The sequence below is a fragment of the Anguilla anguilla genome, chromosome 2, assembly GCF_013347855.1.
Source record: "Anguilla anguilla isolate fAngAng1 chromosome 2, fAngAng1.pri, whole genome shotgun sequence".
Lineage (NCBI taxonomy): Eukaryota > Metazoa > Chordata > Actinopteri > Anguilliformes > Anguillidae > Anguilla > Anguilla anguilla.
In genome coordinates this window covers 18,756,102-18,782,288 of record NC_049202.1, presented here as the reverse complement: position 1 = coordinate 18,782,288, position 26,187 = coordinate 18,756,102, and the positions used below count along the sequence as shown (strand labels likewise).

The window sequence follows — 26,187 nt, the reverse complement described above, 5'->3', positions numbered from 1 at the left end:
GCCCTACCGCCTCTCCGCTTCACTGATGTGACGTGGCTCTTATGCAACAGGCAAGAATCACACAAGTGTGCTGTATCACAGCCAGGTTCAATGATCAAGCAAACCGATGCCAAAAGCAGTGAATAGTAATATCCAAAATCACACACAGTTTTTTTTTTTTCTAAAAACGTGTATGTATAAATAGTGTGAAACATTTCCTTTGATATTCAGTCAAAAATTGAAATCCCGCTCAGGGAATCACCACAAAGGTTTTATAGTGTGTCTTATTTTAAAACAACAAAATCTGAAAGCATGTCCAAATAAATGGCCTGGAAACTGATTTAAAGGAACTTATTCCTGTATATGTCTGTAAACCTGTCAGGTGCACAGACAGTTGCCTTTGTCTTCCTCTATGTGGGGGTACAAAATGAAAATACAAAGTACATCTAATATTTCAGCGCCCCTGAACATTCTGACTGAAAAGAACATGACAGGATTCTAAAAAACCTACTTCAAAGATCACACTTTTCACGGCACAAACGAGAACCAACTGCTCAACGGATTAAACAAGACATTCAGGTTCTGCCTGGTGAGTGTTAGAACAGGCTGCATAAACAAGGGAATTAAACGCACGTGTACACGCGCGCGCACACACATACGCGCGCGCACACACACACACACACACGCACACACACGTGCGCACATGTCTTTTAGAAATAAACAGCTCACCCAAGGGGACAGTGCCATCAAATAACCATAAATAAAATAAATAAACCGCTAAGCCATCAAGCACAGAATTCCTCGTTGTTCTCTTTTTTTTTTTTTTTTTTTAGAAAATCAAGGGGGTAAAAAGCTTAAAAAAATAACTAAATAAAAAGCATCTGACATCAACGCAAGCAAGCCAATCTGTTTAGACAACATTATCCAGCCAAGAATAAAAGCACATATCCAGTGTTACTCGTGAAAAGCTCACAGTAGAACAAAGCAGCTCAAGCAATTATGCTTTAAGAAAGAAATCAAAATTGAGACAGTTAAAAGGTTAAAAACAGCTCTCTCACTGCAAAGGAGAGAAGAATAACGCAGGTTTGTTCATCACTGCCCACTGCGTCACATGGCACAAACCTCCTCGCCCCCCCCCCCCCTCCCCCCCCAGGATGTGACAGAGCACTTCTATCCCTCAGAGAGACGGATAAAAGGACGAGAAGGAGGGAAGCTGGGAAATGACGGTTGCGCATGCAGGAGTCTGCGTCAGTCGGCCCAGCCACCATCTCCCGTCTCTCAACACCGATCCGGCAAAAAATCCCCTTTCTGGCGGATTTTCCCTCAATCTGGCCTCCGTTCCGTCGGGCAGAAACGCACCGCGGTCCTCCTGGCCGTCATCGTGCCCGTTCTGACCGCTGAACCAACACCAAGGGTCCCCTTCATTGCCCTAATCAGCAAGAGGACCCCCCTCCCCCAGCCACTGCGGGCAAGACAGAGCCTCGGTCTGACGGGGGGGAGGCCGAGAGGTACACCCTGACACCCATCAAACGGAGCCCATGGCAAAAAAAATTAAAAATGGGCCCTGAACATCGAGGCCTTTAGAAGAAATAATAAAACAATCTATTATGTCCACATACCTACTCCAAGGCAGAGACTGTTTTGTTAAATTTGAAGAAGGAATAAGTCACAGAAGTGGATTACATTTTTAAAAGATTTGAAACAAAAAGTATATATATATATATATATATGTATATGTATATATATCTATATAGAACCATATATATATATATATATATATATATATATATATATATATATATATATATATATATATATATATATATATATATATATATATATATATATAAAAGCATATAAGCATACATATATGCTTAATTGTGAGTTATGTGTAGTAAGGGAGTGGCAGAAAGAGAGGTCAGGGGCTGTCTGGTGGATGAAAGAAAGACTTTGTGTTGAGAAATGAGAAGCCGGGTGTTTTTTTCTGCTGTCTGAGTGAGTGAACGTCCAATCAGAAGTGGTCCCCCGTCTACGAGCGCCTCCTTGCAAAAGCTACATCCCTGAAACCTCTGGCCCTCTTCCCGCCAACGGCCACATCCGCGCCGCTGACGCCTGCCAGTCACATGACCTCCGCCTCTCTCCTATTGGCCAAGGAGACTCGGGAGACGGAGGAATGGGGGGGGAACATCCACGCGGATGTCCTGGCCCCCAGCCATCCCACCTCTCGGACCTCAAAGAAAAATTTGGGCGGGGAAACAGCACCCCCCCCCCTAACCCCCCCCCGGTCCCCCTCACTTCTTGACGGCCTGCCTGTAGCTGTGTCTCTGGCCCTCGTTGCGCTTGTTGCTGCTGCTGCTCTTGGAGTTGCTGGCCACGCTGCTGTCCCGGTCCAGCGTGGGGCTGGACTGAGCCCGCTGCAGCCCGCTGTCCTCCAGGATCTGGGACTCCAGCACCGACAGGTCGTCATCCCCGCAGCGGATCTTAGCCCTCAGCAGCATGGCGTACGTCCCGTAGCGTGTCTTCTGCAGGGGGGGGGTCAAATAAGGGGAAAAAACAAGAGGGATACAGGGAAGAAAAGGAAGAATGAGAAAGAAAAGGCAATGAGAGACAGCCAGTGCAGGAGAGAAAAGAAAGGCAGAGGAAGAGAAACAGATTACCTTTCTTCCAAAACACCGCACTTCATTGATTTTTTACAATGCATGCAGCTTATCCTACTCTGTGCAATAATACTCTCTACCAATGACTTGGTTCTGCTGTCTGAATAAGGGTTACAGCAACACAGCACAGGATCAGCTGGATATATGCAGTACTGTCAGCACTCAGTACTAGGTCTCCCAATAAATGTCCAGATCTCAGAGAAACTGGTATTCAAGGCAACATCATTCAATAACTTGCGATAAGCAGTCATTACCTCAGACTGAACATTAAGTGCATTAGGGAGAATTTTCTGATATTCAATGCATCCATTGAATCCAGAAAAGGGCGCTGAATTTTACAGAGCATCTAAAAATAATTCCAAACAGCACAAGGCTCTACAAACAAAAGAGCACAGCCGATAAATGTGCCAGTCATCCATCTTTAAACCTCTGCAGACTGAAACTAACACACTGTGACACAACCCAGCTTCAGGTCAGCACTGCTTCACAGCAGTGAAACCAATTAAAGTTTAACCAAATTACGAGTTCAAATCAATATCTCCCATTTGGAACAATGGATCAATAGTACCAAATCCCCACAAAAAGACATGATATTTTCAAGCTCCAAGCAGAGAATACAAACAATGTTTTCTTTTAGCTTTGACCACTCAATGCCCCCTCTTACCTCAAACTCCAGGTATTCGTCTCGATGACGGTACTCTTCCAGCTCACGACCTTTGACCTTGCGGTCTGGGGGGTACGAGCGCAGCTCGGCCAGCTCTGAAGAGGTGGTGCGAAAACGCGCCTCATGGGATTGCACTTGCTCCTCCTAAAAAAAAAGCAAACGCAGGCTCATAACATGGCCCACCTCCGAGTCATGTGGGTTAGTTGAGGGAGGGGCCAAAGGATCAGTACCTCAGAGTTTGAATATTTCACTGGGTAGCTGGGAGGAGTTTATGGCTGTGGGCTTAAAGGTCAGCACCCTAACTTCAGCATGTGATATTTGATGCTCTCTGTAATGTTCAACCTGACTTTTAAAAAGCAGGTGCCTATAAATATTCATCAGCAACTGACACATGATTTCTGATTGCTCCTGATTCCAGTTATACTGAATACAGAGAATGCTGAATTGTTTCTGTAACCACCAGCTATGCTCAATTGAAAATGTACAGTTTCTCCATGCTGTATGGTCTGGGGCAAGGGTCAAAGGTCACAGGTCTGTATAAGAAAGTGTAGGCACCTCAGAGAGCTTGGACCTGGTCCCGGGCAGCAGCGGCCGACTGAACTTCTTCTGGGAGCCGATGGCCGCGGGGAAGGGCGGGGCCGAGAACATGGCCGCCACAGTGTTGATGCGAGTGATCCAGGACTGCATCTGCTCCGCGTTCCTTTGAGAGGAATTGAATACACGTTAACCACAGGCCACAGACCACTCCACTCCACACCCTCTGGCCATGACCCTTCTCTTCTTTACCCCCTGTGGTGAAATGAGCTCCCCACACCAGCCAGGACAGCCCTATCTTCTGCCACAGGCTGAAAACTCACCTCTTCAAACTGCTTCTCAAATCCTGAACTTATTCTGGGCTGAACACCCTTACTTACGCAGGCAAATCCATTGGCTACTAAAAGAAGCAACCCTTAATTTTTTAGTTTTGGGGGATTTGACAACATTTGTGGTGACTAGTGGTCGCAAAAGTTTCTCACTCAAAATACCAGTTCAATTGAAAACTAAGCTATTAAGCTACTAGGATAACACTGAGTGCATATTTTTTTCAGTAGATAATCCAACAGCAGTGTATTTTGGAGAGAGAAGACTGCCAAGTGACAACTAAAAATCCTGTCTAACACGGTAATATTGAGCTACATGCCAAATCTAATTTAAAGACGCTTTGTAAAGACGGTTCTAGCGCTCACGTCATATTTGAATGCTTGGCGGGATTGTCACACCAGACACCGGCAGTGAAAAATGGTATATAAAGGAGAAATTTCAGAAGCCAAAAACTCTGAATTGATATTGCAAGAAATATTCCAGTGAAAAGGCATCATACATGGCTTTTTAATAAAAAAGAATTAAGGATTGCCACTTTAAAGCTCTCCCTCTTGGACCTACAATGGCAGTTTATGCTATGTTGGGAATTTATGAAATGCTTTGGTGTCATCTCTGCCTAACCTTAGTGTATGCACTTCTGTTAGTGCCTCTGGCTAAGAGCATCTGTTCAATTTTATGAATGCCTGATGATCTAGGTCACCCACACATTTACAGTTAATCACACTAAGAACATGTGGGTTGACCACGCACTGGCCAAAAGCCAATCATGAGGCAGGTCACCTGCTCACATATCACAGACAAGATGCAGTGAATATCCATTCATATAAGTACCAATATTCAACCGCCATCATTGCTCACAAATGAGAGAATATTGTGAATGTGAACAACCAGACATTCCCATGTATACCTTACTACGCTACACTATACTATAATATTTCAGACGTCCTGGACACGTACACCTAGCGCAGATTACAGCACATGACAGATTATCTGGGACAGTGTACGCTGTGAATAGCACAGTTGGAGAAGTGCATCTCTCTCCAGGAGGAGCGTATGGTCTTTCTCCTGCATCCTCACTTCTCCCAGAGGGGCTGCTGCATCTCAGGGAGGATGTGATTGGCTGAACTCCATGAAAGAGGCAGGGGGATGACAGAATGGGGGTGTGAGTGGGTCAGAGAGGTACCAGTGGGTTTTTTTTTTTTTTTTTTTGCTAAATTCGAAAAAAAAGACGGGTGTGAGAAGGGGGAGGAGTCAACACCGCTCTCCTTCCTATTCTTTGTTTTCGCATCATTTCACACCCTGGACGTGCGCAACATGAGGTCTTACCCTCAGGACCTCCTATAATGAGACCCAACAGAGCTCTACAGTTGTAATATTTTGTCCATTTTCAACAGAGGAAACAACAATTCCGGGAGCTTGTAGGAGCCACATCCCCCTTGTGATTTAACTTCTACATTTTTTTTTGATACTCCGCAGGACACTAAAGTGATGAGTGCGCTTGAAAGTTCACCCGGGCGAAAACTATGAGCGGTAATTATGGACCAGAGAGCGAGAAACCCGAGAGGAAGGCAGGGAGGCGGAGACTCACGGGGCCTGGAAGAGGTACACTCTCCAGTCGGCGGTGCGCAGGTAGAAGACGTTGGGCCTCTTGCTGTAGTCGGCCGCCCGCATGGCCAGGGAGTGGTGGATGGACACGGCGTTTTTCAGGTCCTCGTGGGAGAGCTGCTTCTCCGGCCTGAACTCACCCTGCGTCCCACGGAAAAGTGCAGGAAGAGACAAGTTTAACGGCCACAAATCTCAGCCCTTCTCAGATGAGCCGGTTGCCTGTCTCAAAATGTACCTGATGAAGGCTTACAGTCACAACATGTTAGTTTTTAAAATAATGTTTAATAATGAGGAGTTAAAAAGATTTTTTTTCCACCAGCTGAAATTCTTTGATTGGCTGTCTTTTTTTATGCACCTTGGTAGAGCTTCAAGATGGCACTAAAATAATGTTGGCTCGTCAGCAGGAGATCCTACTTTGCATCTTATAAATATATGCAGAGTTTACTGTCACAAAAATTGCCTGCACACTTTAGGATGCTAACACAGCAGAGCAGCTATTTTTCACATTTGAGATGTTCTCTGGCAAACAAGGGTGTGAGAGTGACCAGCAAGAAATCGAACCGCCATAAAAACATGGTTTAAAATGTATCAACTCAAATTTTTGTTCAGAGCACAGGAATGCCTAGTGATGCGTCATCTCTCTCATTCCAGCGCCAGTTGTGCATTTCTTTGATTATTCCACCATGACATTGGCTTATACAAGTACACCACACAATGGTATCATTACTTTGTATGAAAAAGAGAATTCCTCTTAGCATCAATGAAATATCAGAACACAGAAACCTTGGATGTGAAATTTAATAAGAATAAGAAACATTTAATTAAATGTGTAGAAATAGAGACACATCTTGTTTGCTTGCTTGCTTGCTTGTCAAATTCAAAAGCAACCATTCACTGATTACTGTTGTTGAGTGCTTCATATACAGTACTGTTATTTTATATATATATATATATTTAGTTAAAAGGGACAATGCACATTAATCACCAGGTCAGTAGGTGCATCAATGCATTGAGTGCCAGAGTTAGCTAAACAGATAATATCCAGTCGAGTATCATAATTCAGAAAAAGCACAGGATTGAATGAATCCTTGACATTCTTCTCATAAGATAAAATTTTGCAGTGATGAATAACTTCTGTGGTGAACCGCAGTGTTTGTGACGCAGTTGTTTTGCTAACAGGCAGAGCAGGAGGGAAACACAGAGGTATGGATGAAATCAGGGCTATGAAAGACAGAACTAGGCTGGCCTGAACCGTACGTTTGTGGGTAACTCTGGACCCACGCGGACCCTGCGGGTTTCATGCTAGTTTCTGTCCAAGGGCCCGGCCTTATCTGAAACCGAGCCCCAGGCTCTGGCACGGGCCCGCAACAGGATCGCAGACCCATATGGGCCGTCGGGGCAGTGCCAGCCCCCGAGCCTGTGCCATGGCGGATCATTCTGGAAAGATCCTGCTGTAATGCTATGTTGTAATGAAGTGGAAACCAATCTGGAAACTTAAGCAATGGTAAGTTCCCTAAAATTTTTAATTTCTACAATAATACAGATTTGTTGTCTGTAAACTTAATGAATAGCTACAGAATGTGTATATCATTTATAAAAGATGTTATTCAGTTCAGTTGCTTTTCACATGTAGTCTTTTTTTAAAAATATGACTCAACTTGCAATTTGTTCATTCATACTTGCATGGATTTCTATTAACACTTGGCTTGTATATAAGGCAAGAATCAAAACACCCACTCTGGAAGCTGAGCTCTTGAATACTGAATAGTATGGATACAGGCTGCACAGCCGATCGAATGACTCACTCATTATAGAACAATTAATCAGTCAGCACCATCGTGATTAGGAATTAAGTTCTATTGAGAAAAAAAGACACTGAATACATAACAACTGGGGTCTGAGACATTGAAGACACGTGGCATAACTTAAAACTTCTAATATACTACAATTTCAATTCAACTCAATTTAGTGTCATTATACCATTCCAGTATAGCAAAAAGTCTTGTTCGCCAGTCTCTCTGGTGCAACATAAAAGCATAGTGCAGACACTGACACAGTTAAAAAAACACACACACTTTCAAGACAGTTTTAGACTTAAAAACACAAAAAAAAAAAAACAAAATAAGTAAATAAAAATAAGAATAGAAAAGAGTTTTAAAAAATTAAAAGTTATGTATAAAAAGTGCAAGTGCAATTTACATCCAAGATGCTGAACTTTGAACATTTATTTTTCCATTATAGCAATATAAATAAAAATAAAATATATTTTTATATCAAAGAACACGCACTTGCATTGAGCGGATAGCCCAGCAGTCAGTTGTGACTGAGTGCAACAACTGTTTCCTGCATTAATAGAAAGACTAAAACCATGGCTAAATTATATGTCAAAATAAACACCAGTCTCGTATAACTGGCCACATTATAACCAGTCCATATAGACACTTCCAGGTTTTACCTGGACTGTAAGACACATGATTGCACTAAGAACAGTTTTAGCAGCATGAGAAGCTCGCCCCCAACCCTGCGTGAGACACATCCACGTACCTTCTGTAGGTAGAGAATCAGCCCCTTCAGCACAGCATAAAAGGTCTTCCATCCTCTCTTCCCCCTCGGTGCTGAAAACCACCACACAGCCCCGATCAAATCTCACAACAATGCTTGTGAACACGATTGAACCTCTCTCTGATACTGCAAACTCTGTGGTTTTGACAATATATAAAAAAAGATTATATATGATTTGACCTCGCTCTGTGATTCTGTGAACCACAGGGACAAATTAAACGACCATACAATGTAATGAACGTACAATCACGATTAAAAATCACTCATATCACACATGTTCATGATTAAAGGTCACTTTCATGGCACATACAGTCACGATTAAAATCACTCACGCTAAACACGGCTATGATGAAAGATCTCTCTCATGCTAAACATGGTTATGATTAAAGTTCACTATCACAGCACACAAGATCATAGTTAAAGGTCACTTTCATTCTACCGTAAGTCAGGATCAAAGGTCACTCTCATGGTTATCTTATAAGGTTACTATCATACAGAAGGCAGGTTGAGGCAGAGGACACAGCTGTCCAGCACATTCTGCATGTTTCCTTTTATTCCTTAACCACAATCATTATTATGCTAGCCTCATACACAATCATGTTAATGTCCTATGCAGTCAAATCAGTCATATGGAAACATATCATTCTTACGCAGTCTTACAGAGAAAGGTAAATACCTGTGTCTACCTGTAAGCAGTACCGTGTTTGTAACACTTAGTAGTCTGTTTCTCCCATTGGTCTTTACTTAAGTGATGTGTTTGTTTTTCTATAACTGCCTGTTGTGTGAATGTTCTGAATATGCCAAAGGAACTTAGAATGTAAAACTAAGCATGAAAACAGTGTCTTCCCTTGTCCGCCATTTTAAAAAGAGACATACAGTAAACTCTGCTGGATCCCATTGGAAGAATCACTGATACACTGTTTCTTGTTATATGCTCAATGTACTATATGTACTGCAAGTTTATTTGGCTTTAACCACCCCCATATTTTCTTTCAGATCAATTTAACTGTATTTTGATCTGTAGTTGTTTTTGTATTGGTGCTATGGGCGATTGTATGGCCAACTGAATGCAAGGTACTGTATTTTAAAGCTCCTTACAAATTTGCTTTTAATCACACTGATAAACGTACAGAGTACAAAAAATACAAAAATACCACAATCTGGCACTAGGCAGAATAAAAGTATTATATTTTATCCATCTAATTTTGTTTGCCCTATTTCCACCTCAGCTGATGTGTGCTGAGCGTAGAGAATAATGGTTGCAGTGCATCACCCAGGTGGGGCCACACACAGTGGTTAGATTTCCCCCTTCAATTTAAAGTGCTTTGAGATTATGAAATAAATAACTGCAGTGCCTACAGATCTACTGTTGTTAAGGTGAAGAGCAAAAGTCTTTCAAGAAATGTTTCCAATCAATAAAAAAAGGGATTTGGGAGGATGCAGGGATGGAAGGGGTGGGAGGGTTGAGGGAAGGACTGAGGCAGGAGGAGAGGTAACTGGTGGATTAGGAGCAGGGAAGGCACGTACTTCTCTTTCCGTCAGAATCAGCGTGGACTTTGCGGACCAGGAAGCCCGCCTTGTAGACGAGGGTGCCCGACTGCGAGGACACGCCCGTAAAGGCGTTCCCCCCGCTGTCCACTCGCTTCATGCTGCGGGAGGCGGAGTCAGAGCGCCCGTCGGCCAGCTCCGAGAACGACTTGCGTAGCTCCTCCTCATCGCTATGGAGACAGGGACGAAGAGAGAAGAGTCACGCAGCCAAACTCTCATGCAGCTGTCAATAATTGTTCCAAAAGCAAACATCGCCCACGTTTGCACGGGGATCTGTTCAACGAAAGTTCCATTGATCCTAATACTACCTGGATGGGTATATCAGAGCGACCACAGTGAATGAGAAAACCCCATCCATGTAATATAATGGTTGGTTTAGCTGTGTAGGATCCATCTTCAGTCAGATGACCAGTGTAATTCTATGGTGAGAAATCTACTACATATTAAAAGACTGGCTGAGGGCATATGCAATTCAGTCACACCAAAGCAAACCATCCAGTAATAATCCTGCTCCGCTGAACAGATTTGCTTTACTTACTGTTAAAAATATACAGCCACGGAAGTGAGATTTTGTTGCAAATGAAAATCAGTTCTCGCTGAGTGACTGACACCATGGGTTACGTCTGGCTAGTCAGGCAGCAGTAAATACACCTGCCTTCCCGAGCGTGTCTCTGTTTGGGTCACACCTTCCCAGCATGCTAGATCCAGCTCAATGTTTGTTTCTCTGCTGCACGGCAATAGGAAGATATCACACCATGAGAAAGCAGACTTTTGCTTCTGTAAAATGAAATGCTACTATTTTGGGACTGCAGTACAAAATAAACAAGCTAATGAATGACAAATGGAATAACGAGACACTTCACGAATCTGTTCTTCTGCTTATTGCTGATATCAATGCACAAGTATGAGCGGACACCCATCGAAACGTTTGGATAATATATTTAAATACATTTCCTCTGTTGCAACAGCTGCAGTAATTTCTTAAACACAATGGAGTAGCTTCACTTAAGCTCTTAATTGCAGAAAAGCTGCAGATGTTATCCATACCATATTAATGACTGATTCACTGAAGTATGGATGCAAATCAAGTAAGCACAACTTACGAGTACAACGATGTTACTTTTCTCAGTTGTGAAACATGGTGTTTTTGACATTAATTCAGCTTTCATAAAATATTTTTTGAGCAAGGCTTGTGCCAGGTTGCATCTTGTCCGCTCCACTAGCTTGCTTTTGAGGCTGTACCTCGTTACATTCGTCCGAGCACAATCTTTTAAACTCAAAGAAGGATCTTGGTGTGAAGTTACTTTATGTCCAAATGTGCAAGAATAAAAGGCTAGTTTCGTTCGCAACTATTTTTGAAGCGGAGTAAGCGTTGATTCAATTGCATTCTTTGGAAACCTGCCTGTCCTTTTATAAAGGATTCATTTTGATTTCGCCCACAAATAATGGTGCAGGAATAGCAGCACGGTTGATCTAAATATTTGTCTCCATCCAATGAAAAAACCTGGTAGAGCACGTGGCAGGTTCAACATCATCTATGTCACCAAGCAATTATGTAACAACAAATCATTTCTGTATCAGAAAGAGGGATATCCCTATGTGGAAGATCCGCAACTTTGCACAACATCAGGTTAGCGGTAGCTTCCTCTTGTTGCTATGACAGCTTCCACAGTGACAAAGTTTACACAATGTAGAGCTTTTAAATAGACCGTGCCCTAATATGGGCAGGTTTCAGGTCATCGAAACAAAATCCACAGTTACGGAAAGTTGTAGCTCACAATCATCTTTTGAACCATGCACACCGGGTAATGAACACCATTTGCATAAAAATTAGTTATTTTTGATCTGAAGTGTATGCAGACAATGCAATTGAAATATGCATGACCCAGATAGGGCACTGTGTCACTGTTTCTCTGGTAGAGCAGTTGCGTGCGTTGCAAAGGTTAGTGGATTCCCCCTGTCTCTTGAGGGTGTCATCCGTTTGTGGTATTGTGTGAAAACTAGTCTTCTCATAATTACCAGTTCAAGGTCAATTTTGTGGCCTGCCGTGCTTTACTGTTAATGAACTCTTTAAAAACCTTTAAAAACGAGGCAAGCAACCTGTATTCTACAACAACAAAAAAAGACGTGGTTGGTTAATCATTAATTATGTGGCACTAGGCATGTGGCACTGCCTATGTGAGCTGGTAGTGTTCCATAGACGTCCATGGAAAGAAAGGCTACGGTCACAGTAGCCTAGCTAGCAGCATTTTGACCGGGCGGTCTTCTGCAGCCAGTAGGTGGTGGAAGGCTAAAGGACTGAACGCAAACGACGCACGCTACAGCTACACATACAGTATTTATGGCACCTGTCAAAATGTTCAGCTCTTTAATCACCATTAATCACAGCAGAATACAAATAGCCACCTAATACCTGAAATATTCATTTGCTGTGTGCTTTGCTGTTATTAGCTGACATAGTCTTTACTCTGGAAAATGTATTTTGACTTACCAATGTTGCACTATGCATTATAGCATAAAATATATTTTTACATATACGGCCCACATGCAACAGTTCTGCACAAACTGTGTTATTTGTTTTTTCTTGGATCTTCTAGCCGTATGGGTATATGGCAAATGTTTATGAACATATTGCTTAGTTTAACAGAAGCTGAAAAAACAATTAACCCTTGTTTGACTGAATTGCATAAGCCCTAAAGTGGATTTGTGTGTTTGATTGAATTTAGGAGTATGTCTTACATGTGCATTCAGATCAATGTCTCCTATACTTCTAGCAACGCATGGAATTAAAACAAATAGTCTTCTCCTTGAGTCTGTTTTCCCACATTGACGATTGAGACTTAACTAAATGGAAGCATAGCCACTGATATCCTGATCTCTTGTTTCTTTCCTTGGTGGAAGTGAAAAAGCACTGGAAAAAGCATGGAAAAAATCTAACTGGAGCTGAAGAAAGTAATCTCATTCTCCTTGATACAATCTTATCAAATGTACTGCATTCAAACCTTAATTCATTTCAGTGTGAATCTCCAAACTGGCCTTACAATACTGAGGCTGATAGTATCTTTGCGTTCGAGTTCCTTGTTTTCCAGCTTCTGGTTGATAATGTCTCCCTTTTGGCACGAAAAATCTCAGTTAACTGAAAAAAATCCTGTCTTCTCCCACCCCCCCCCCCCTTTCCCCCCAGCATTTTGCTCTTGTGGAACAGTCCTGTTTCCTGATAAAAGGGTGTCACAGCTTGGCTTCGGCGGTATCGATCCCCCCACTTTGAGGTCAGAAATGCGAGCGTCCCTCTCAGATGTGGGACTGCTCTCATCTGAAAGGCGCTCTGATGTCTTCCTGGTCCCCGAGCAGCGTCAAGCGGCTTCGCCGGCTCCCCCGCCTCCCCGCTGCGAAGCTCTTTCACACAATTCCTTACTGTGAGCAGCTCTGGGCAACGAAAGCACAGCAGAGACCGGTGGGGGAAAAAAAAAAAAAAAACCTTTTTACTGCAGCGAGTTTGTGATGCTCTACTTTATCACAGAAACTGCCTTTGTTCCTTGTGTTAAACTGCATCTCGGAGGATCTTGTTACCTTCAGCGCTATTACATTTTGCCACGCTTTTTATTTGTAATGTGCAATGTTTTCGTTTAGCATCGCTGAACCTGTCAAAATGTGTTTGTTTCTAAAAAGACGCAGAACTAGCTTTTCATTGTAATTCAAAGGACAAATCGTTGAATCCTGGCCCCAGAAGAAGAACAGTGGATTTAAATGAAAGTAATAGCACTGCATAAACCTGACCCAAAAATTTAAAAAAAGTAATTCAGAGGCAGAGCTCCTGGTTTCTTAGTTGACAGAGCAGCATGCCTTTCAGAATGTATGGCATATGAGATAAGAATTAAAGGCTATTTCTCGTGTCCCTAATGAAGCTCTTTCCGTTTTGATTGCCGTTCGTAATGATGTACCTCAGTGTGCTGGAGGGCTCGGGTAATGAGGTGTCTTAACGCGCTGGAGGGTGCGTGTAATTTTGCACGTGAGCGTTCTAAAGAGGCCGCGTGTAGCGGCGCGCGTCGAAGGGCGTTCGCGACGACGCGCCCGGGTGTGCAGGAGGCCCCCCCGCGTAGTCTAAAGGGTGCGAAACATCAGAGGCTGTCCCGTCCCGGCTCCCCTCCAACGCCCAGGGCCCCACGGCGGAGCGAGAGGCAGCTGCTTATCTAAACGAGCCATTAATTAGGCAGCCGCGGCCAACACCCTCAGGCAGCGGTTAATCAGAGCGCCATGCGCCCGCCGCCTCCCGTCCCACCACAGAGCCACGCAGCACCCAGGTGTCTTTACCCCCTCCCCAAATATCTGACCTGGGCTCGGTCTGCCCACCCCCTGCTCCAGACCAGAGAACATTATCAGTGGAATCGGGCACTGACCTAGGATCAGTGCGGAGAGGCAGAATCTACAGAGCGGTGGAAAGAGCTTTGCGATTAGGCGGGCGATTAGGTGCACCTTCACACGGTTAGCCGGTTAATGCCCGGCTAATGCCCGGCTAATGGCCTGCTTCATCCCTACAAGGGAGGCTTTCAGCACAACACCATTCAAGCAGCGTTCCGCCGAACCCAACGTAACAGCGGAGGTTCTCAGACGAGATCGCCCTGACGATGAGGCACTCGACTTCCGCTTAGCAACGGCCCCAGCTCTTAGTAACGGAAAGGGGGGGAAAAAAAGGGAAGAAAACATCCTGGTTCTCCCTTCAACAAAATATCACAATAATGACATCAGCTTGTTTCAGCTCTGCCCAAATTCTCTTCATTACATTGTTTTGTTTGTTTGTACTAAAAATAAATAAAACAGAATCTATTTTACAGGCAGCGAAGACTGCCTAATACCACCAGAGAAGAGAATCTGAAAATAGGAGCAGGGAATATCAAAATGGTTCCTTCCCCTCTCATTCAACTGTGTTACGAAGAGCCAATGGTACACAAATGCAGTTAACCCCTAACATGCCAGTGAGGAGCGCTGGAGAACACTGTGTGCGGTACAGTTCTTGCCTGTTGCCTGGTAACTGCAGACTGGCCTGAAACCCCCAACACATGCAGACGAGGAGAGAAGAGGAGAGGGAGGACAGTAAAGGAGAGGACAAGAGAGGAGAGGAAAGGACAGAGGACAGGAGGGTAGAGGAGAGGACAGGAGAGAAGAGGATAGGAGGGGAACAGGAAAGCAGAGGAGAAAAAAACAGAATGGAAGGAGAGTAGGAGAGAAGCAAAAGAGGAGAAAAAAGGAAGCAAGTGAGAGAAGAGAGGATAAAGAGAGGGAAAATGTGAGAACAGGAAAGCAGATACAGGGGAGGGAAAGGAAGTGAGGAAACGGGTAGAGGAGAGGAGGAGAGGAGGAGCGGAAGACGGGCGGCTGTCCCGTGTAATTAAGGCGCAGTCAGAGTGATTAAAGCGGGTCTGAGGACGCCGGGCGGGGAACCCGCGTCACGGCAACGCCAGCAGCTAGCGGGGGCAGAGCCGCCCCGTCACTCAAACTGCGCCTCAGCTGACGGGCGGCTGAACGCAGCTGAACGCAGCTTCCCAACGCTGCCTCGCGTTCGACGCAGAATCGCTCAAGACAACACACCGTCATGTGACAGTTTTTTATCCCAAGCTTTTTCACTGCGCTGCAGTTTTCCCCATGTCTGTGGGGACAGTGCAGGACAGTGCGCTGCTTCTCACTCTGCAGTACCCCCGCCCGGGCTGCGCAGTCGTAGAATTGCAGGAGAGCAGTTTGCTCACCGGTGGCACAGGCGGGCTGTAGGCACCTGACCAACGCATCTCGTGCAAAGAGCTTGGGAATATCCTGCCAACCGAAAGCCTCTCTCCTTGGGCATGCTGCTGCTAGTTATGCAGAGCTACTTTAAAGCACAATCGATATTCCAACCACACTGTGAGGCATGTGGCTACACTGGAACCCATAAGCTTTGCAGGATTAGCCACCTGGAAAGCTGTCACGTTATACAAATTATTATTTTTTTTAAAGTACAGATAACATCAACATCACGCTACATTCTCTCGCTTGCTATCTCTCACACTTTCTCTCTAACCCACCCTCCCTCCCTGCAGCTCTGTGTCATCATAAGCAGAGAGAGAGAGAGGGGGAAGGGGGTACAGTGGCCGGAAACAGTGGGTGATTAAAGCAGGCGGCAGAAGATAGGCACGAATGAAAGGGAATAACAGAAGAGCAACGAGTCTCCAAGCTCCCCCCTCTCTCCCCCTCCCTCTCTTTTTCTCTTTCAGGGAAAAGAGGAAGGAGAATCTCTCCCTGTCCCTCTCCCCCCCCCCTTTCAATGGAACTGGGGAGGGAGTGCACACTGCTCATGTGGCAACGAGTGTGAGAGAGATGCCTACACGTGTTTTTTTTTTTTCCAAAAATCATTTAAACTGATATAATTTGCCAGAAAACCTCATCCACAACAAATTATGATGGCTAACACAGCACCACTATATATATATATATATATATATATATATATATATATATATAAGCAGCTTCATTAAGAGCAGAATCAACATCATAGACTGCAGGGAACCCAGTGCTAAAACACAAGGGCACAGCAGTGTTTTTTCTTACTTTTTTATATCTTCTCTTTTTATGCTGGGGGGGGGGGGGGGGTGGCTGTACAGCAATTAAGTGGGGCTTATTATTGAGGTGTGTGTGTGTGTGTGTGTGTGTGTGTGTGTGCGTGCCTTCAGTTTTCAGCCCTGACTACGGAGAGGTAATTGCAGAGAGGGGAGCTGTAGCTATGGTACTGTAGCCATGGAACTGTAGCTATAGCAACAAAGCCTGCAAAACTGGAGTCTTCATTTGCTGCTCTGAACATCACAGAAGCCAATCCAGAATAGCAGCCCTTGACACACAGGCTTCAGAGCAGGCAGCAGTGCTGACGGAGCCTCATCAATAAACACACTGGAAACAAAAAGACTGTAAGTAAATCCTCCAAGACAAGCCACTGACCCCATACTCACGCACACATAAATGCAACCATCCTGTTTGTGTGTGTGTGTGTTGCACCAATCAAAGGGAAAATTTTGCTGTTGCCCATCTGCTCCTTTGTTACTGGGTTAATATAGTTTTTAGTTTCAGGCAATAGGACCCGCAGAGGAGGATGCAGGCCCATTGTGTCACATCCCAAGTGGACCGTAGGCCCCAAGGCCGGCCATTTCCATTATCCCTTACCCCAAACTCCTACAACAGCACTGAAGAGGGCATGGAGCGGTGGTGGTGATGATCAGCCTAACAAGCCTGGCTCTCTCTCTCTCTAGCTCTGTCTCTCTCTCTTTCTCTCTCTCTCTCTTGCTATCTCACTCACTCTTTAGCTCTCTCCCTCACCCTCTCTCTCTCTCTCTCCCTTGATTCATCTCTCCATCTTTTCACCTGCATCTGTTAATCCGCATCAATCGATACCTCGCAGGCCGGACGCGTGCGGGACGCCGCACGCCGGGGATCGATGAGCGCCTGAGCGTGACGGATGAGCGGAGCCTGAGGAGAACGCGCCGTGCCCCGGAGCTGCGCTGCCGCCGCCGCTGATCCATCAGGCTGCTCCGTCTCAGCTACGGGCGGCCAGCGGCTAGCTGCTGATCCGTCAGGCAGCTCTGTCTCAGCTACGGGCGGCCAGCGGCTAGCTGCTGATCCGTCAGGCAGCTCTGTCTCAGCTACGGGCGGCCAACGGCTAGCTGCTGATTATCTGCATGTGATTTACTGACTGTGATATGTGAGAGTGATATACTGGGTTTGATGTACAGCACAGAGTGCGATATACTATGGGTAATGCAGAGTACTAAGTGTGATATACTAGGTTTCATGTACTATACTCAGTGTAATATACTAAGTGTGATACACTGAGTGTGATACAGTATTAGGTGTAATGTACTGCACTGCGTGTGATATACTAGGTGTGATGTATTGTACTGAGTGAAATATACCAAGTGTGATATACTGTACTATGAGTGATCTAGTGTGTGTGATATACTGAATTATGTGATGTATGGGGTATGTGGTACTGGTTGAAATATATGGGGTGTGTTGCATTGTGTGTGATATATGGGGTGTGCTGTATTGTGTGTGATATATGGGGTGTGCTGTATTGTGTGTGATATATGGGGTGTGTTGCATTGTGTGTGATATATGGGGTGTGTTGTATTGTGTGTGATATATGCGGTGTGCTGTATTGTGTGTGATATATGTGGTTTAATGTACTGGATGTGATCTTTAATTGCTGAACAAGATGTACTGGACTGAGAGTGACACTGCTTAACTACTTTCGCCACTGAATCATTTCGTCTGCACATGTTGTCAGGGAACGTACCTGTACATACAAGCAGTCATGCATAATCAGGCATAAGCATGTAAGCTGGAATTTTTGTGCACACTACCGTATGCAGATATACACACTGACCACATCTCCCCACCAAGGTATTCACGTACATACAGGTTTGCTTTGACGCCATGACTGATTCAAATACACACGCACAAGCACAGACACAGGAGCAATAAATAAACACTGGAACTCACATCGTCCACTGCAGCTTCTCATTCTTAATGGAGTTGTACAGTGCCTGTGGGAAGAACAAAGAGTCAGAAATGAGTGAGCACATGTGTGCAGGTGCCTGTGCGTGTGTGTGCATCGAAACGTAGGTGTATGTGTGTGTGTGTGCACGCACAGGTAGGTGTGAGAGTGAGCGTGCGTGTGTGCATGCATGCGTGCATGTGTGTGTGTGTGTGTACAGTACATGCGTGTGTGTGTTAGAGAAGAACAAGCTGTAGTCGCAATTACTGTCACAACTGACTGCCTCATCTGCTGAATTTATGAACTGCTGCTGCTGCAGTACACTTCAAGCAGGCTGAGTAAGGGGATGTAAATCAATCAATCAAACTGTATCTCTGCAAATGCACCAGACAACCTCCCGACGTCCCACAATGCTGCGCAAATAAGTGTTTATCAGTCGGGCTCTTATGGGCTGTCAAATGTGCCCACACTTGATTTAATTATTTCAAGGAGGTGTCCTTGAAAATTGCATAATGAGGCGAAATGATAAAACTTTGTCTTTGTTCAGAGAACTGAATAAAGCAGTGTGACCTCCCGACAAACTACAGAATGCCTACGGGCTACTCGATAACAGCACATTAATACAAAGTATTGATTATTTCATTCCAGCAGAGAAATTGGCCCTTTAAACAGCCACTGCATCTCATTTATATAAATACCCATTCATAAAACATCCACGCGCTCAGGAAAACGTAGCTTTGATTCATGGCCTCCCCTCGGCGCCGTGCGCTGCATCTCGATGTCTCGCCCTCGATAAAAAGGGGCAGACCTGAGCGGGGGCTGCCATCCCGCGCCGGTGACTACATCCAGCCCCGACAGCGGGGAGATTTATCCACTGCGCTCGGAGTAAACCCGCTAGCCCGGCGCGGGGCGGCGCGTCGCCGTCGCGTCCGCGCTCCGTTAGACAGCGCGTCTCCGAGACGACGGCCAATCGCGTCCCGGTCGACCGCGAGCGCCGCCGCCGCCGCCGGCCGCCCGCGACTCCTCCCCGCCCCTCCTCCCCGCTCCTCCTCCTCTGCCGCTCTCCCTCCGCCCCGTTCACCTTCCGCGTCCTCCCTCTGCTCATTCAGGGGGACCGCAGACCAGACGCCCTGTCTGCTAAACCAGACGCTGTAGCGCTCGCCCGATTCGAACGCTGTCCCCAAGCTGTCACACTACATTTCCATCCTCCAAAAACATTTGCTTTAGTTGTTGCCCGTTTAATCTAATTCTTTGTACTTATGCTATTGTTGTTCAGGAACACAGCTTTAGTGATATGTTTGTAATTCATTTCATAGTGCTATATTATTCTTATACTACAACAACAACCACCACAATAAAAATACTCATTATGATTAGTCATACAATTTGAATACTAATCAATACCCACTTTTTTGTGCCCACCAACTGTGAGAATTGGACAATGAACAAATGAACAAAAATGGAACCCTTCTACAATACAAACTGACAAAACAGGGCCAATGGTTTTAAATAGCACAAAATGTTATACTGAATCTACAGCAGTGTAACAGAACTGTAATTACATCAGGAGTGTATGTAACAACACACAACAAGCACAAAGGAGAGGAACACAGAGGAGCAGAGAGCAGTTAGCGGAAGAGCGATGGCGTTATACGAACGACGTGGTCGTGTTGGTTGGTTCGCTGCCCGAGAGAGAGCACATTTTGAGGGCACAAAGAGTGCAGCACTTCACAGGCATGAATTGCTTTGGTAAAACATCCAGCTGTATGAATGGGTAACACAGTGCATCAAAACGAACACTGTGCAAGGTGCCCTGGTTACGGGCGGCTGCAAAGCAAATCAATTAATGGTAACAAAAGGGAAGGAAGAGGGAGTCACCCCCCCCCCCCCCCCCAATCACACACACACACACACACACACGTACACACTAATCTATTTACTGAGATTAAATTAGACAGCGATTCTGGTCACTGTCCGTGCTGTTTTTCAGGACCTGTGGGATGATGACCAGTGAGAGCCTCTGGTCTCAACTGATCGGGCAAGGCCTGACAGCCAGCAGTCCCAGGAGTAGGAGTGGACAGTAATCGAGCGATAAGTGAGAGGAATGAGGATTGCTTGTCATGAGGAGAGAAATGGAGGGGGGGTGGGGGGGATGTGGCTGTACTGACTTATCCCCTGCTTTCCCAATCCACACACAAACCTAAATGCATGCAGGCATACACGTATACACAAATAAACACCCCAAACACACACACATACACTCACACACACATACAAACACATAGTAACACACACACACACATACACACACACGCACATACATATACAAACACATAGTAACACACACAGACACAGACACACACACACTCACACACATACATACACACAGACACACACACGCACGCGTACATGCACACACACATTGTCCTCATTAGATATACAGCAGTAGGTGAGCTGAAAGACACAAGGAGGTCAGGGGAAGCACTGCACACCTAAGCACAGAACAGCCATAGTGGAGAATCACCACTTACTCCAGGAGCAGTGAAGTAACCTCCTTTAAAGTGGTACTACCATGCAAGCTATTTTGGGGACAGTACGGGATGTGGGATGCAAAATAATTATAAATAGCAGTATCTAAACCAATTCGACTCACGGTGCATTTCTGAGATCCCATATATTTGAACCTGCTCTGTACAAAACAATTACATTTTTTATGAACCAAAAAAAATCATCTTTTGTTACTGTAAGTAGATCTTCTGACCAAAATAAACCTGTTAAAAATGTTTGTAGGTAAATGACCAGACTTACCAAATATTATGTTCTCTTCATCATATAGTCTTGTTTCTTTAAGATATTTACTTATCCATTTCACATTTTCCCTCAATTAGAACTACTGAAACTCCATGGTGCAGTATGTAAGTTTGTATTAGAAAACGTTTGTGTATATTTGGTTAAATTTCTTCCACATCCCTATAGATATCAATAAATTAAAATCTCTAGGAAAAATATCTCATCTCTCTGACTGCCCCAAGCTCTGAAATCAGCCACTCCAAATTTCACAGTGCCTGAATCTTAACAACCAATCAGGACAGCTCTCTGCATGGAGGCTGCCCTACCTGCCAGTCAATCATGTTACGTGTTCACAGCACTGTCAAAGCAGGCAGGGCAGGATTGCACAGATAAGACCAGAGCAGAGATATTGCAGAGGCAGTGCAATAGATAGATATAGCAAGCTAGTACAAAATGAAATAAGAACTCCAGGGGAACCATTTGCCAAAATGACCAGTTCTGCTTTGCCTACAACAGCATATACTGATAAAAACAGCAAAAAAAAAATGACAGAAGAATAAAAGATTCTTACCAAAAAGGACTTGAACCTAGCGAGAGACAAGATAAGAGTGAACATCAGTTTGGCATTTCAGTGATGGTGAGAGCTCAGAGATTTGAAGGGCTTCAAAAGTGATGCTGAGCTTGCTTTATTGCTGCTGGACAGATAATTATCTTGCTTGTTTAATTTCTGTTGGGATTTATTATGGCCCTGAACTGTGCAGCCGACTTAGCTACTTTATCAACAAACATAATAGGTGAAATTTGCTGTAGCAAAAATAATATTCAATTCAAAATGAAGTTTGGCTGTGCATCAATCAGGCATCAAGCTCAATCATTTCTGCCGATAATATCATGCTTGCTGTAGACCATAGCTGTAAGTAAAAGCTATAGCTACGTTCATTGTTTATGTCCATTATGATGACGTTGTGTTTTCTTTCCTACCTGTGAATGAGGCATGATGTGCTGCACTCCTCTCCCTACTTTTCAATGCTCTTGCCCTCTCTCTCCAGTACTCAGATGCCAGGCAGTGAAAGTGCATGTGTTTGGAAGTAGGGGCTTTGAAGGGAGAGCAGAGGGGAGGGGGTGGAACATTTTTTTCAAAATCTAGCTCACTCTTGTTCGTTTCTCAGAACTTACATACTGCACCTTTAAGTCAGCAAGTGCACTAGATGGCTAAAAGAATCACAGCAAATATTGAATTCTTTCTTTTCATGTAAAACCACTAAAACAGCACAAATTGCTTCAAATCTCAGATAAATGCATGTACCTAATAAAACCCGCAGCCAATAAACTAGCTATTTATTTGAGATTATCAACAGGAAGCCATTATCACTTCAGCATTAACATGCAATGGTGACTTGGCGAGGAAAGCGTTCTTAAGCTGGGAAAAATGGGTCTCTCATGACCACACAGTTATTACAAGAGCAGTAGGCCATACAGGCAGGAGTCAAGCACCTGTTAAGAAACTGCGCACACAGATTTTTACCTTGCCCACTTCATCTAAGAACAGCATATGGTTGAGCCATGAATTCTGAAGTGGGCATCCATGCCACACAGCTGTGACCGACAGCCCGATAAGTAATTCTGAAAAGGTTTCAAGTTCCTGAATGCTGAAAGGGTTAGGCCAACACGGCGGTCTCTGAGGCAGGACAAGTACTGTAAAAAAATAAATAAAAAAATAAATAAACCAGACACAATCAGCATTTGGGGGATGTAATCTTTGGAAAGGCAACCAGGTTTAATCGATTGGATTTTAGTATTTTCTCCAGGCGACAGTGATGTAGATCTTCCGCTTTTAGACTCACTGAAAACCCTGTGCAAATTGTGTTGGCAGGTACACTCAGCGTGCTGACTGCACTTATAGAAGATTAAAAGTGGCCCAAGTCAATGAGGACACTGGTTTTTTTAAAAAAGGTCAAAAGGTTAAAGGTAGGACAATAAAGGATAATTAGGAGTGGGCTATCCCCCAATGCCATCTCTGCTTCAGCCCTCCACACTAATGCAGGTTTCACTACAGGAGTGAGCTGCTCACCGGATACATGACCCTCAAGACACCAACAGGTGAGTGGACGTGCACTCCAGTTAATTTTGAGGTGTGTGTGTAATAGAAATCCCCAAAGGGTCCCAAAATAGGACCCCAAATGCAGGTGGAAGCTGTAAGTGTTCCAAAACCACAAAACCAACTGAGTGTGAATGTGTGTGTGTGTGAGAGAGAGCGAGAGAGAGAGAGAGAGAAAGTGAGACAGGTGAGCGTTACCTAAGTTTTCCACTTCAGGTGTGTGTAGTGGTGATATGGCCCAGAAGATGAGTATAAATGACATTATCAATATCAGGTGTGTGTAGCCACAGTTATAAGTTAAATGTGAGCTGCAGTATTGTCCTCAGCAGGTGTGCGTACAATAGGTAAGAGGTGAGGTGAGGGGTCAGCCCGTGGCGTTTTAGGGAGCAGAGCCATACCTTTTTCCTCTTGCGGGCCTGCGGGTGGTTCTGGCCGTCCTGGGCCTTGCCCAGCAGGTCGGGGAACACCAGAGGCTTGAGAGAGCGCGAGCGGGGGGTCCGGGGGAAGCGAAAGGGGTCCATCACCCGAAAGTCACGCCCGTAGCGCACGGAGCAGAGGGAGCGGGACCGCAGGCGCCCCGCCGAGTGCAGGCTGTTCACCCCAATCATGGTGACGGTGGCGGTGGCGGTGACGGCGGCGGGTCAGGGCCCTGGGGCGGAGGCGGCACTCAGAACCCCCGAGAGGTTGGCGAAATTCGGGTCCTCTCGCTCTCGCGCTTTCCTGACGGTTCTCGCAGCTGGCGTCCGGTCTTCCGGGGATCGGGCAGACGACTCTTCTTCGCTCCGTCTGTCTCTCCCGATCTCTCTATCTCTCTATCTCTCTATCTCTCTTCCTGTCAGCTCCCAAGACTCAGACTCAGCGCCGGCAGTCGGGGCAGGTAAGCGATGTGATTCGCAAAGACAGGGGTGTACTCCTTCGGGCAGGCAGAAGAAGGCCTGCTCTTGGTTAGTCGGGCGCGCGCGGTGATGTCAGACGCGCTAGGCCACAGTTGTTGTTTCCAGAGTCACAGGGAAGCTTTGGGAGGTCCTGAGAAAAAGAGAATGCCACACGGTACTCAAAGACTCCTGTGGGCAGAGTGGCTGGACATGAAATATTGATTTAGGCGTTGATTGATTTATTATACATGCAGAGACACGGACGCTAGTACAGCTGAAGGTCCTTCACAGTTTTATCCACGGGGTCTAAATGAACTGTGGCTGGATTCTGAGAGGCGGTGTCCCTTTGATCTGTCGGGACACGTCCAGGCAGAGCTGCTCGGTGTGGGGGCGCCTTCTAGTGTCCACAGCCCCTTTCTGGTCCTGAGGGCCAAAAGGTGTGTTTACCAAAGGGTGCAAACCGATTCTTCACACCCCCAAAGACACAGTGACTTCCCAGCTTGACTCTGTAAGCCCTACAGCCAAGTCCTAAGTGCAGGTGCACCACAGCTCCTCCTGTATACACCTGTGGACTTCCTGCAGGCACAGAACAGAACTAAAACACAAACACGCAGGTACACACACACACACACACTCACACTAATGGGCAATTACACCTGTGGTGGCATCTGGACAAATGAAAGGAAATGGAAATTTCTAAAAACAAACAGCTGGAAAGGCAAGTTCACGCACACACAAGCACGCAAATACGCGCGCACACGCGCACGCACATACACACACCACGCAAACACACCGCTTGGACAGCAGGAGAGAGAGAGGCTTCCGCCCACTCACAAGCAGAGATTCCCAAATCCCTCTCGATGTTGCGTCATGTCTCCCAGAAAAGAACACACAAACACACACACACAAAGGACAAAAACAAACAAACCAAAAAATAAGCCCCACTAAAAACCCACGGTGAGCTTAAGGGAGTTCCGGGTGAGGAGCGAACGGTCCGGCTAAGGATGCAGGTCCAGAGGAAGGCTGGCGGTTTTGTCCACGGGGGAGAGTATATCCTGTTGCACCCGTTCAAAATGGACCCTCTCCATGGAAGTAAGGAGGCTACTCGGCACCCCTGTCCAAAACACGTATATCCTCTTCTTATCTGACCAGGTTCTTCAAATGCTGTCCGATCCTCATTTTTGGGTTTTTTTTTTCAGGAGGAGGAAAAAATATTCCAGAATTTTTTTTTTTTTGGGACATCCACTTGTTTGTGCTCCTAATGCGTCGACACGGTTTTCCTCTTTCCCAATCCCGTGTTCCGCGGGGCGAGCTGAGAGGCGAGGAGTCCTTCCGTCCTCGTCGCTCGGTCCTTTTAAAATGCCGTCTCCCTTTTTTGTCCTCCCTTCTGCGGATGAGAAGCGTTTGAATCACAGCGAGAAAGAGACCTGATGGGAGGGCGATCGCTCCCTCTCTCTCTCTCTCTCTCTCTCTCTACCTCACTCCCTCCATGCGTATCTCTCTCCCCCTCTCTCCGTCTGTGAGCAGCGAATCACAGCTTCCCAGCTTTGCACCCCCCCCCCCCTTCCTAGAGATGCCAATTAGCATTCAGCGCTTGTCTCTAGATAGGTAGGAGAGGTACGACGAGGAAGAGAATAAGGGAGAGAGGAGAAACCAGTAGAACGGTATGTGCGCGCGCGCGTGTGTGTGTGTGTGTGTGTGTGTGTGGGTGTGTGTGTGTGTGTGTACAGTATTTGTGTGTGTGAAAGAAACTGACCAACTATCTTTAAAAACAGTGCATATGTATAGGTTTAATGTGACTATTATGACAAAAAATCAATTAAAAAAGACACATCATTGTTTGAAGTCTGTTATTAGCAACTCCAGTTCTGATGAGAATACACAGCAGATATATTCAACAAAATTAAAAAAAGAGGTTAAGAATTCAAGAACCAGAAGCTAGCGCTAGAGCTAGGTGGGCTAGTTTAATGAGGTTTTCGGGGAGGAAAGTGACAGACCGACAGCAGGCCAGACTGCCAGGACTAAAGGCACTCCAC

General features: G+C 45.4%; 1 protein-coding gene across 2 annotated transcripts in view; it reads right to left on the bottom strand.

Moving 5' to 3' along the window:
* Nucleotides 1-764: 764 nt before the first annotated feature.
* LOC118221113 (PH and SEC7 domain-containing protein 1-like) overlaps nt 765-26,187 on the bottom strand; it is a 48,262-nt gene continuing 22,839 nt past the window's right edge. For both annotated transcript variants that reach the window (XM_035405844.1, XM_035405845.1), the window contains 7 exons: nt 18,394-18,437; nt 9,856-10,046; nt 8,311-8,381; nt 5,750-5,907; nt 3,856-4,000; nt 3,301-3,444; nt 765-2,501 (listed from right to left, as the gene is read on the bottom strand). In XM_035405844.1, coding sequence (XP_035261735.1) covers nt 2,271-2,501; nt 3,301-3,444; nt 3,856-4,000; nt 5,750-5,907; nt 8,311-8,381; nt 9,856-10,046; nt 18,394-18,437 — 984 coding nt within the window. In that variant the 3' untranslated portion in view covers nt 765-2,270. The remainder of the gene's footprint in view (nt 2,502-3,300; nt 3,445-3,855; nt 4,001-5,749; nt 5,908-8,310; nt 8,382-9,855; nt 10,047-18,393; nt 18,438-26,187) is intronic.